Source organism: Poecilia reticulata, chromosome 7 (genome assembly GCF_904066995.2).
Source record: "Poecilia reticulata chromosome 7, P_reticulata-male-v2, whole genome shotgun sequence".
Taxonomy (NCBI): Eukaryota; Metazoa; Chordata; class Actinopteri; order Cyprinodontiformes; family Poeciliidae; genus Poecilia; species Poecilia reticulata.
Window position 1 is genome coordinate 29098180 of NC_088836.1, and position 14013 is coordinate 29112192.

The following is a 14013-nucleotide window of genomic DNA, read 5'->3' on the forward strand; positions in this document are numbered from 1 at the left end:
CAATAACGGGACATAGTTACTTACAGGATTAGCATAGATGTATTATTTGTTAGTTCAAAACACACTCAGTCTAATTACTACTACTTATAGTTAATTTGGTAAACTTATATTACACCAACAAATTTGCTGAACTGAGACTCAAAGTAGTTGTTGCCAAACTGTTTCCTTAGTTACCCCAACATTTTTAAGGTAAAATATCTCTGCTGAAACTATTTGTATTTAGTTTGGGTGAAGTACACACGTCCTCTAAAAACATGAATAACATTTAATGCAGTTCTTACTATAATAACACAGTGCTTCAGTACACCAAAAACATGAACAATAGCATTAATGTGTTTCATTGCAACAAGTAGAACATCTAAGTTATGCAAAAACAGCAAATGATTCAACCTCATGTACATCGATTCAGCAAAATTTACAGGCACATTAGGGACAATAAATACAGCTTTATCTTCCAGAAAGTCCGTTATGACACAACCGATTCTCCCCAGTTACATCATGAACTGAAGCCGACGGTAGAGGAGCTCGATACTTGTGATTCCTGACGGGGCAGACGGGCCATTTTTCCTTCCTCCTCCACAGAACACACAATTTTTCCATTCTCACTTCTTCCGTGCTCCCCAGCGGAACCGAGGGACATTGCAGAAAAGCTTCTTGCGTCTTCCTGAGAAGGGAGGCTTCTGTCTTCGTTTTCCACTGGAGTCTGTGGTCCAGGAAACAGGGAGGTTTCTTCATCTGGCCTGTATGTTTCCGTCGGTCCAATAGACTCAATACACTCCTGTGAGAGGGTGAAAGAAAATCAAATAGATGTTTAAAAAAAAAAAAGTATATTCTATCATTTACTGAATAAGAAACATTTAAATCCACATCTGCTTAGAGCCAAAACTGTTGCTTTTATGTATTTAAAACCTCTGGTGGAAGTCTGAGTTTGAATCAAAGCTTGATTTTAATTTTAATAGCATTAAGATGTTTCTGTTTTCTTTTTGGTTAAAAGGTATAGGCTATTCACAGGTTCATGCTTTAACTGGTCCAATGCTGTATGCCTAATTGTTTTCTAATTAAAGACAAAAAACAAGTACAGGTTTAGTCATATATGGTTTAATTTAAAGAGACATTTTTTGCATCTAAAGGTAAAACAATTTCCTACATTGAAGCAAAAAAATAAATAAAAATACAAATACACCAATAGTTTTAAACAATAGCAAATTTTGCTAGAAAATAAATTGTCCCTAGTAATTATTGCGATAAACTGAAATATTATTTTGAAATCATTTTCAAGTAACATATTGACAATGATATAATAATACAAGTTTACCCTATATAAGACCAACAAATTAGAATTTTGTAAAGAACTTAACACTGGAACTGGAAATGTAGTCACATTTTTGGATTTTTCAGTGTGAGATTATGCTACTACATTAAAAAAATATTACTACATTAAGCTTTATATATCTGGAAAGAGTTTTACAGAGTTAAGGTTTAATACCTACTTTATACTGTGAGTCACATCAATATGGTCAATTTATATGTATGTAATTTTGAAGTTTGCTGATTTATTATATCAACAGCTTTAATATGCTTGACATCTCTAATGTTGCTTTATGATGCTCCTCCGATTTTATGAATCGTTGTTATTTTCTCTTTATATTTTATGCTGGATGCGTTATTGTTGGGTATTAAGTGGTTTCCAGTCTAGTTTGTAATCGTTATATTTAGAAAACACAAATAATATTTCCGTTATTTAAAGTACATCCAATTATTTTTTTAAAATAAACAGACAAAGCAGTCAGCTACCACCTACATGTATACAAATATTTATTCAATTTGAAATAAAACTTATATTTACCAATTTTTTCACCTTCTCTAAATTCGATTTACCTGGAATGAAGAGAGACAAAAAAAACATTTTAAATGCTTGATCAACACTATTAACAGCACGATGTGAACGTTCAGAGTGAAGCTTACGTTGGCAATACAGAAACACTCCAAATACACAACATGCAACTACAAAGATTCCCATCACAGTGCCAACTATGATATGGACCCGGCTGTTCTTTACTGTAAGAGAAGCAGACAGGAAAAAGCAACAATTAGATACTGACACATAAAGTCATATCTAACAATGTCAGTCATCTTACTTATTTACATTTTTAATGTAGGAAGTTAAAAGGATGGTTTTCCATTTCATAAAAAAATACGTACAGTGGAACCCTTGTATTCGAGGGGGTAATGGACTCAGCAGAAATTTGAAACTACATGACAAAATATACCTTAATATTTATTATCTATTAATGCAATGCAAAGGAAAATGTAAGGCACTCCTGGATTGGCTGGTTTGCAAATACAAACCATTTCACCAAGATATTTCACCCTCCCAAGGTGCATTTTATTTTGAAAAAACCCTGAATCCTGAATGACGAACAGGCAGAGGTATTTTTAACATTTCATCTGTCCCACACATAGAAGTAATCTAAATAATGCACTAGTAAAACACACTGCTGCTCCCAACCTCGGGACCACATTACTAACAGGTTTACATGCCTGTGTCAGTGAGAAAGTTTCGTTCTGAGCAACTCGACAAAATTTCTAACCACAGAGGCAACAGATAAATGTAAGGTAAGGGTGAGAAACCTCTGAGTCACACAAAACTCACCACATACGGTGTCGGATCGGTCGGTTCCAGCTACTTCAGTAGTGTAATCCGGCAGACACCTGGAAAGAGTTTTACAGGGTTAAGGTTTAATGCCTACTTGATACTGTGAGTCACATCAATATCTGGCCAATTTGTGAAATCCTAACTCTTTGTATGTACAGTGATAACTCATGAACCATGAAGTTCAGTGCATACTATTGGGATTTTATGTAATAGAATGATACAAAGTAGTAAAATATTGCTTTCTATTTCAAACTGGATTTAGTTTAGTACTTCGACTACCACCTCTTTGCATCCCTGGCTGGATATTTGTTAATTGTTCTTGCTAGAAGGTGAACCTCATTCATTAGACTCAAGTCTTTACAGCTTCTAATGGGTTTTCTTCCAGGATAGCCAAATATTTATTATATTTTCCCCAATTCCTTCCAAATGATAGCGTTCCAACACCCTTATGCTGCCTCTACCACTGTGTCTCACCAGGCTGCATCATAATACAATGCAGTGAAATTGAGAATACGACGTTAAATAGTTTTTAAGTAGCCCAGCATGTTGCTTTAGGCTTTAGGACTTTGCAGCAACATACTGTGTTGCACGAAGTCCAAATAATTCAATTTCCAAATTTCTATGCCCCATATAATGCCTGTTGTAAGCTTTAAACAGTACTCATAATGGCATTTTTTAAACAAATGTTTTATTTTTCTGGTCGTGTCATACTCTTTCAATTTTTAGATGTGTAATGATCAGTGATTGGAATGCAGTTTTATAACCCGAGTGCTTAAAACTTGTCCACAAATTTGTATCTACAACTTTAGAGTAAAATAAAAGAGGAGCCACATATATTTTATACATTAGCTCAAAATTGATACTAAATGATTAAATAATTAAGCTAGTGAGTGAAAATGAAAGATCACAGTAGTCACCACAGTCAAAATTCACAACATATAAATCAGTAAATGAATTTTGTGACCCTCATTGAATTAGAAAAGTATTCTAAGTGTTGTTGTCTCAATTTGTGGGCATCAGCACTTACTTTGTGTGTTTAATGCAGCGGCCAGACATGGAGGTTTCATTGGAAAATGTCCCCTCCACACATGGTTGGCACACTGTATCATCTTTTTGATTCCCTGAAAGTCAAGGGTAATTATTTTTTAAAAACTGTGCCAAGAGGAAAAGAAAACTGTTAATTGTTCTATAAAAAATTACGTAATTTAAAAATTTCTGTCGCACCTTCGGACTGAACTCCTTCTCCTGGCCCACACTGCTTGTGCGGCACGCAGGTCAAACAACTTTTGCTTGAGCAGTGGAACCCTTGTATACATATGCAGACAGCTTTCGTCTTACTGTCATGGACTCCAGCATACACGTTTTTATCTGAAAGAAAAAGGGACACACTTTTAAAAGACATGCAGTGAAAGAAAATACAAATGTGTGTGAAATGTGCAAAGGTCTTACTTGGATCACAATATGGCTGGGCTTCACACTGTTTTTCAGTGGTGTACCTCTCCTGATATTCATCCGGGCCGCATGGCTCACATGTTGGATTTTCACAGTCTTTCATTGTCATTTTTGTTCCTGCAAAACAAGTTATGGGACAGTGATTTATTTCCTTAACCACACATGACAAATCAACTTATTCCGACAGGAAGAATCAGCATAACCTGTTCCTAACCAATAGTGACAAACAACTCCCAACAGATCCTCTGCAACTTATTTTCTAGCAAACATTGCTCCTCCAGTGCTTTATTCTGACTACATTAGCATAACATTGGGACCCACATCTACTGTTAGCAGTTAACTCCGTCACTGCTAACATGCTACATGCAGAGTAAATAGTGCTAATGATATGCCAGTGCAAACATAACACCGAAGTACAAGAAATGGGAATACTTCACAACTCTCAGTTTTCATACAGCAGGCTTCATGTCTACCACAGCTAGAATATTTCTTAATATTTATCAAGGGTTTTCTGGCCATATGGTAGAGTCCTGCATGATTCTAAGCTTTTCCTGTGTGAACCCACCTAATTTAAAATGAATGGGTCATTAATATGGTCCTTGATGACAGACTGAGGAGATAATTCAACTTTGTCAATAAGATGCATTTAACAAAAATGTAGGATACTGATCCTTTATGGTTGGAGTTAGTTTTTCATCTTTGTTTTAATTATCTCAAAAAGGACAAAGAAGGAATTTTCAATGTGGGGTGAAAGGTTTTAGTATTTATGTTTTTAGTATGGCTTTGACTGCCATAAGACACGGGAACCAGATGGATGGGTGGAGTAATGGATGGACCCTTTTTTGTATTTTCTCTAAAGGCTATTATTGTGTCATAGGAGAACTTTGGAACCCCATACTGGACTACGGCTACCATGCAGGAGAAAAGAATATTGTCTCGTTCAGACATCTTTAAGGAGGAGTCTGAAACATTCAGAACCAAACCCCACAGGGAGGATGTGGAAATTCCCAAAGGCCGGGAAAGCAAAAGGGAAGGACTAGAGGAAAAGTAAATGAAAGCAAAAGTGAGGGGTTCTGCAGCTGGTGTAATGGCGTCATTGTGTCATCACGTCAGCAGAGCTTCTTCACATCTACTGTATTAATATCATATATGAACTCCAACCTATAAACTAAGCAACAAGGCGAGGCGAAACGACGTTTCCAGACTGTTTGCATACCTGGTCCACACTTCATGCAGCACTGTCCATTTTCCTCATACTGGGTGGTAGGGTCGCACAAGGCCTGAGCGGCGCTCATGCCCTGCAAAGGAGGAAAAAAAAAAAACACTCTAATTATTAAACTCGTGTCCTCATGTGATCTCTGGCGCAGTTTCTGTGGGTAATTGACTGTAGCTTCACTTCCTCAGTCCACACGGCTAGGGCCGGGGTGGAAAGTCCCAAAAATTCAACCTATTCAAAGCTCCGGGGACAGCAGCTGCAGGGTTTTTCTCTTGTTTTTCTTGCTGCCAATAACGTTATTTTACGTGTTTGGTTTCACTCAGGATCCCAGAGTCGAAAGTGAAACTAAAAGACCCCCCTGCCTCGCCCCCCCCCGCCCCGCCCCTCCTCCTACAAGCAGCGCTTTCAGCGAGAACCGACACAAATCAGCCTAAATGACCAACATTACAGTGATGCATGAGCGTTCACGTTAAATAATGATTCACAAAACATCATAAAAAAACTAGATCTGAAATAAAGTCGCGAAGAACGATGTTTTTCGAGCCGTCTTCGGTTTATAACCTTCCGCTTTTTCAACTACGCAATACATAAATGAGCGTGTTTATTATTATTACTCACCATAAGGACGCTGACGAGCAGCAGCTGATATCCAAACATGTTGATAAAAACAGACGAAGTCTCTGACACCGTAGCTCCTTCAGACCAACCGTGCAGCTCTAACCTCTGCCTGTGCTCATGGTCTATAGTTACTACCACAGGGGGAGGAGCTGAAACTGGTTTTCCACGTGATTTTTTTAATTCTTGACCGTTTCCTGTAAAAGCAAAAAGTATGACGTGGTTCCCCCTTCCATCCTAGTTTATCCTCACAGTTGTTTCTCAACTAAAACATGAAAGGTTTTGGGATCATTATGGAATGTAATCCCACCCCCTCCTTCAGTATCTAAATGGCTTTATTTTGCAAATATAAGGATAAAATAAATAATTTTCACCCATCAACTGCTTAATGAAATGACTTGGATTATTCTAGTTAAATTTTAAATACTTATGCTTATACTTTAGTAGATTTTGTTCAGTTTCAGCTGCTTCACTCTGTTACGCAACGTGCAACATGTCATAACACACACCTCCTTCCTCATATTTGTTCCCTCTGAGTAATTTGTCGTTAGCAAACATATTTCCAGGTGAACATTCTAAATGTCATGGAGTATTGTGTTCTAAATATTATGAAATGCATTGCAGAAATGCGAAACCACTTGCAGGTAAATTAAAAAGAATCTTGGTTTTTTTGCTTGTTTTAAACTGAATCTACGGATAACAGTGAGGAAAGTAACAGTGCTTCTATCCACATGCCATCAGTTCTCAGGAAATACAGCATGAGTTTGTTTTTGTGTCCTCAAACAATCAGCGTTGATTGTAAGAATGAAGGGATTCCCCAAAAACTTTTCATTAGGGGGATTTTCCCATCTCTAACTGCTGTGGAGGATTCCCCTGAGATGCTCTAAATACACTTCCCTACCAACTCTGATCATTTTACCAGCTCGGCTGAGAGTCTGAGTTTACCTTATTTTTCTTGTAGTGTTATGTAGTGTAATGGGAGGAAATTTTTTTTCAGGATATGGAAATTCCTACTCTGGCTGTATAGAAATAAGACGTCATTGTGCAAAAATCATGTGAGGAATAGCAACACAACCAGATGTGTAATTTTTTAGGAGGCATTACAATGTTGTTGTTTTTTTTTAAATTACAGTAAGTCAGGAGATAAAATCCCCTTTTTTCTTTGTTTCTTTTTTTTTATGTTTGTTTCTTTCTTCCTGCATTTCTTTATCATTGTTTCCTGAAAATGTCTCCCAACTTGAACAGTGTCTATGACGAGAACCTCAGCTTATACCCAAAATATGTTTCTTACTGTAAATAAGTTTCTACTTTGCTTTTAAGCAAAGCTGTAAACAAATTAGAACTGCAAAGGGCATATGCAGCAAAAATGCAAACCATCATATTCAGTGTCTTGTACTCATTTATCTCACTAGATACAGTGATGTGCAGAGGTGAAGTGGTAATGTTACTCAATTACATTTACTTGAGTAACTTTTTGGGGAAAATTTTTAGTTTTAGGAGCAATTTTACAATACTTAGCTTATTACTGCAAAGAGCAAACTTTATATGAAATATAGATAAAGTATATCTATGAGCATTATTTTTATTTGAAAAATGTTTCTTCTGCCTGAATCTGTTATTTTGTAATAACGTTATTTATTTGTATTAATTTTAGTCTTTAAAACACCAGAATTTGTACATGACTGTACATTTTTGTCTGTCTGATGACATAATTATTAAATATTAAATCAGATAATCCAATCAGTTACTCAGTACTCGAATAGCCTTTATATAAAATACTTTTTTACTCTTGAGTAATTTCTTGGACAGTTATTTTTTTACTTTTACTTGAGGAAAAATATGCTGAAGTAGTGCAGCACAAATGAGAGTATAGGTTTTGGATGCAGTTACATTTGTGGGCTGCCTTGAGTATTTTCAGGTAGCGTAATAAAAATTGAACTTTTTTTCATTGGACTGTCATGAAAACAAAGCCAGTGGCCACTTCGTTCATAAACATGGTATCAGGACTTTTCATTTTGATGATGCTGACGTTTTCGTTGCCATAAAAACTTGAATTCCATTTTTGTTAAGTGAAACACTTTTCCAGATTTTGCAGTATGCACAAATTATTTTGAGAAACGAATTGGCTGTTTTTCTAATGTTAATAGTGACGTGAGAAATGCACCAAGTGACTGAAAAGCTGAAAACATGAATAAAAGGCATTTGAATATGGCTTCATCATAACTTGCTGCTGTAGTCCTATGAAAAGAGGCAACTAGGTCAAAAACCATTACATATTCAGGAGGTTCTGATCACCTGCAATCTACTGATTTACTAGTGGAAACAATACATAAAATAATTGTTACGACTGGCTCAGGGTCGTAACAAAAACATGAAACCATACCATGGTTAAAGTGAAATAAAGTAAATGTTTATTAACAAAAAACAACTATCAAAACAAAAGAAACTCAAAAGTGCAAAAGACGGGGAGCTGGGGCCTGGCAACTACCATTGCCTCTGCAGAATGGACGCTGAGGGCCACAGGCGACAAACCACCAACGACCAGCTACGAGCCACCCAGCGCCGCTGAAAGACGGAGACAGCCAGCTTTAAATATCCTGCACTCCAATCACCCGATCAGGCACACCTGCAAATGGGAGGAGCACAAAAAGGGACAACAAGACCAGCCTACAAGGCCCAGGGCTGTCACACCCCCACCCATAAAAAGCAGGTTCCTATAAGGAACCCTGCTCCTGCCTAACTCACCGTGCGTAAACAAACACAGCCACCATTTTCACCAGTCGTACTTAGCAAAGTAGATATGTAATGCCCAGGTTTTCTTCTCCCTACTCCACTTTCCAAACCAGCAACTGGTGCACTCAGAAGCTCTTTTAAGGACAAGAAAAGGAAATAAAGAGAAAAGAGCACAAAACAAACTACTAAACTGGAGCGCGAGATAACGCATCGGCTTTTATATTGCTTTTCCCTTTAATGTATTGAATATCCATGTTAAGACGCCCATGAATCAGAGCGCTGTCCAACTCATCTGTACCGCTGTCATTCCTCACAGGTGACACTGCGCTATCCGTGGTGCTGAAGGTCTCGCTGCCTCCATCAAGGCTGTTTACGGTACACACCGGGGCAACGCCATGAGGCTGAAATAAAACGTCATGAGCATAATATGCTTTTAACGTGTTAACATGACACAACTGGTTTTTCTTTCTCCGCTCTGGCATTGATATTAAATAGTTCTGGTCGGAAACCCTCTCCAGGACCGTATATGGACCAGAAAATTTAGCCTGAAAAGGAGAAGTCATGACTGGACACAAAGCTAACACTTGATCACCAGGCAGAAATGAGCGAACCTCAGCACGGCGATCAAACAGACTTTTCATTTTCCTCTGCGCTTCAGTCAGCCTCTCTTTAGCAAGATCCCGCGCCAGATACAAGCGTCTTCTGAAACCATTTACATAATCCAACAAGTTTGTCGGTGGAACGGATTCTTTAAGCCCGTGCGCTACCACAGCCAACGGACCCTTAACGTTGTGCGTAAAAACCAGTTCGTTTGGGCTAAACCCGGTGCTTTCCTGGGTTACCTCCCTGGCGGCCAGCATCAGCCACAGCAAACCTTCCTCCCAGTCGCCCGCCAGTTCTGTACAGTAAGCTCGCAGGAGAGACTTCAGAGACTGGTGGAAGCGCTCTAACGCCCCCTGACTCTCTGGATGATACGCTGTTGCTTTACTGTGTCGGATCCGTAACTGCTTCAAAACCTGACTGAACAAATGTGATGAAAAATTCGTTCCTTGGTCAGATTGTATGACTTTAGGGATGCCAAACACCGAAAAAAACTGAGTGAGCGCACGTACAACTGACCTAGCAGTTATTGACCGTAATGGATAGGCTGCTGGATAACGTGTAGTTTGACATATCACAGTGAGCAGATATAATGACCCAGCCTTTGAGCGAGGTAACGGGCCAACGCAATCAATTATTAAGTGCTCAAACGGCTCAGATGCGGCAACAATTGGGCGTAATGGGAACGGTTTCAAAGTCTGATTGGGTTTAGCAATGAGCTGACAGACATGACACATCTTAATGTAAGACGATACGTCCTTTTTAATACGCGGCCAGAAAAAATGTCTGAGCACCCGGTCATACGTTTTACGTACACCAGAATGGCCAGACTCGTCATGAGCAACTTTGCACACTGCGGAGCGGAGTTTAATGGGAACCACTATTTGAAATACTGGCTCACCCACAATGTCAGCATGGGGTAACCATTTCCTCACCAACAACGAGTCCTGCAGGAAGTAGCCACATGCACCATCCGTGATTTCACTCAGCGGGCGCACCTGATCGAAGAGACTCTTAAGAGAAGCATCAGCTTGCTGCTCCGCCACGAACTCGCTGCGAGACAGAGACATGGGAAAACTGGACAATGGAAGAGTCATTTTTTCACACATTTTTCCTCTTTCCCGCTCTGAGCACGAGTCATGGCTCGAGTAACTGCGCATGCGGTAAAAACATCCTGGAATTCCCTGTTATTCTCGTCAGTCTGAGAAATGACTCGTTTAATCGGCTCCGACTTAACAAGTCCATCCAACTGCACAGTCTCCGCCCACAAATGTGTCCCAGCTAAACCGTTACCTAAAATCACAGAGACTCCGTCAATCGGCAAAGCAGGGCGCACAGCCAACTGTGCGTCACCCGTAAATAGTTCACAGTCGAGATATACTTTATGTAGTGGAACAAACAAGACGTTTAATCCCATTCCTCGCATCGGAACACAGGCACCTGTCTCAGATTCAACCGAGAACGGCAAAACATCAGCTCTAATGAAAGAGTCAAACGCGCCAGTATCCCTAAAGATCTTAACTGGAACCTTCTCCGTGCTGTTTGGCAGTGACACATACCCATCACGAATAAAAGGCAGATAGGAGACGCCTACTTCAGAACGCTGAACGTTCTTCGCGTCCTTTAGATGATTCTGCACCGGTGCAGCCAAACCAACACCTTTAGGAGCAGTCTCAAACCTTTGCATTTCAGCTTTAAGCTGATAACAATCCGCCTTAATGTGTCCGCGTTTGTGACAATAATGACAAACCCGATCATCCCGAACAACCGGACTTTTAAATCGTCTGGCCTCATTTAGCTCAGCGACATCAACCCGATCAATGCGGTACTCGCTTCGCCCAAAAGATTGTCTGAAACCAACCTGATCTGAAAAATCCTTATGCGTCAGAACGTATTCGTCTGCCAACACTGCAGCTTCAGACACGGTCTTAGCTTTCTGCTCATTGATGTAAGTTGCTATGTTTTCCGGCAACCCGTTTTAAACTCCTCCAGCAAAAGTAGATCGCGGAGCTGATCAAAGTTTTTTACCTCCTGTGCAGCGCACCACCGATCAAACAAAGCGGTTTTTACACGCCCAAATTCCGTGTAACTCTGATTGTCGGATTTTTTAAAGCGGCGAAATTTTTGTCTATATGCCTCGGGTACAAGTTCGTAAGCCTTTTCCACTGCACTCTTCACTTTATCATAATTTAAACTGTCACCAGGTGACATCGAGGCATAGGCTTCCTGTGCTTTACCCGTAAATACGCACTGCAAAAGCAACGGCCAAACATCCCTAGGCCACTTGAGTGTCTTAGCCACACGCTCAAACAAGACAAAATACTTGTCCACATCCGACTCTGAAAACGGTGGAATCAAACGAATGCATTTATTAATGTCAAACTGGGCCCCTGCCAGACCGCTGTCCTGATCAGCAGAACCGCGCGCTGAGTCGCGTTTCGCAACTGCCTCCAATTCCAGTTTGCGCATTTCAACTTGATGTTGCAGCTCCAAACGACGCATCTCCAATTCCAATTCCATTTTACGCACTTCAGGGTAAAACGGCCCAACTTCACCCTGCGTGTTTGGTGCGGGAGGTGGCAAAACCTCTTGCTCAACCAATGCGGCGTATAAACGTCCTTTAATAACCCCCTTTTTCTCTTGTTTAACCACAGGTATGTTAAAATGAGCAGCAATGGCTATGAGATCGTTTTTAGTAGTACTATTAAACTTCTCCAAAGAGGGATCAGCTACAAAACTTTCCAGGTCAAACTCCATTTTCAGGACGAAAATTAATCACGTCACAGAAAGAAAAAACGCCAGCTAAGCGCCAACTACAGCGTGAAGTGAAAACAAATTGAAACAAGTGCACAATGGGTCCAAAGTAACCATGTCCCCACTATACTTTACCTGCCTGCCAAGCAGTGGCGCAACTACACATTATTCAGGTGGATGCGAAAACATAGATCGGCGCCCCCTCCTCCCCCCGACCGAGGGAAGGAACGTCAGGGTGAAGGAGCGACGCTCACTCAGCCCCCTCCGCCCCCCCAACTCCCCATCCCCCTCCCCCCCCCCCTTCCCACCCCCGAGGCGGCGATACCTGAAGGGTAAAACTCGCTGCATTTACCTCGTTATGTGCGCGAGGTGAAGGTGCGTAAGGCGCGCAGAAGTGTATGGGAAAACATCATCGGCGCGCCGCCCCCTCCAGACGGGGTTTTGGCGCCCCCTCTGGTGCTGCGCCCCTATGCGTTGCATACCCTGCATACCCACTTTTTGCGCCACTGCTGCCAAGACTCACCTGATAAACTGATTCCTGGCTCTTCACGTGGATCGGCGGCGGGTTTATTAAGCACCAAACCAGTAAGAAATTAATCTTACGGACTGCCCCCGAGATCACTGCTCGCACAGTGAACGCTAACCGCAAACCCCCACGACACTATCAAAATAAACAGGTGAAGTCTAAAGCGACAGCACCTCTTAGCCTAGCAGGAGACACAGTCACTAAAATAGAACCAACACTGATGCACAAGCTCAAAAAACATTTCACTCACCTGCATATTGAACCAACCTACCAAATACGCCACAGCTGCCAAAAACAAGCCGGCCAAAAAAAAAACGTGTCACACCCAAATGGTGACGTCAGTGCTCACTCCTACAAACACGAAAAAAGATGAATGACAAAACATCACGCATTCAAACCATCAAGTTTACAAACTGTAGGAATTCTTGCTTTGGACGAGCCCCCATTTGTTACGACTGGCTCAGGGTCGTAACAAAAACATGAAACCATACCATGGTTAAAGTGAAATAAAGTAAATGTTTATTAACAAAAAACAACTATCAAAACAAAAGAAACTCAAAAGTGCAAAAGACGGGGAGCTGGGGCCTGGCAACTACCATTGCCTCTGCAGAATGGACGCTGAGGGCCACAGGCGACAAACCACCAACGACCAGCTACGAGCCACCCAGCGCCGCTGAAAGACGGAGACAGCCAGCTTTAAATATCCTGCACTCCAATCACCCGATCAGGCACACCTGCAAATGGGAGGAGCACAAAAAGGGACAACAAGACCAGCCTACAAGGCCCAGGGCTGTCACATAATGGAAAAATTTGAAAAACGGGAAAAAGAATTTCTGTCTTAAACTCACGAAACAGCCAAAGAAAAGATTAAAAGACACATACTGGAGTTTTGTGTTTTTAAAGACTTAAATAAATGAAAAATATTTCCAAGAACACAAAGACAATAGAGTACAGAAAGAAATGTTGAAAAAATATTTGTAGTGAATACTCAACAATCCACTGGTGCATCACAAACCTCAGAAATACTTTACAATAAGAACTTGAGATATTTGAGGCCACCAGTGTTGAAAAATCAAAACAAAAGTTATTTTATTTCAAGGATAAAGTTTGCTTTTCTAACACAAACCACTACATAAAAAAAGAAAGATGAACCACTGAAAGCACATTGTCCACATATTACATCAGTATATGTTTCTCCTCACAGTTTGATGTTACATCATCTTAGGCCTGGAAATTAATAAAGGCTTGTTAATAACTAGGTTAACCCTTTCAAACAAAGCAACGCCTTCGGCTCCTTATTTTCTTATTTCCTTCTTTCTCTGTTTATTCTGTTCTAATTAGTGTCGTATTCCTGCCTGTCTTCTTCCTGATGCCGTTTGATTTAAGTTTGCTCAAATTACAATAGGTATTTTTTTCCCTCAATTGCTTTATTGGAAAATAAAAAACTTTACAGCCAATTCA

The 14013-nt window shown here is 40.3% G+C and overlaps 1 protein-coding gene across 1 annotated transcript; it reads right to left on the reverse strand.

Annotated features, from left to right (window-relative positions):
• Positions 1 to 247: 247 nt before the first annotated feature.
• Positions 248 to 6102, reverse strand: cd40 (CD40 molecule, TNF receptor superfamily member 5). The gene is made up of 9 exons (XM_008414550.3): positions 5943 to 6102; positions 5325 to 5406; positions 4106 to 4225; positions 3881 to 4024; positions 3684 to 3777; positions 2654 to 2712; positions 1966 to 2058; positions 1847 to 1878; positions 248 to 778 (listed from the first exon to the last, which is right to left on the reverse strand). Exons 1-9 carry the CDS (start codon positions 5979 to 5981, stop codon positions 497 to 499), a joined length of 945 nt encoding a protein of 314 aa, XP_008412772.2. The 5' UTR covers positions 5982 to 6102; the 3' UTR covers positions 248 to 496.
• Positions 6103 to 14013: the final 7911 nt, after the last annotated feature.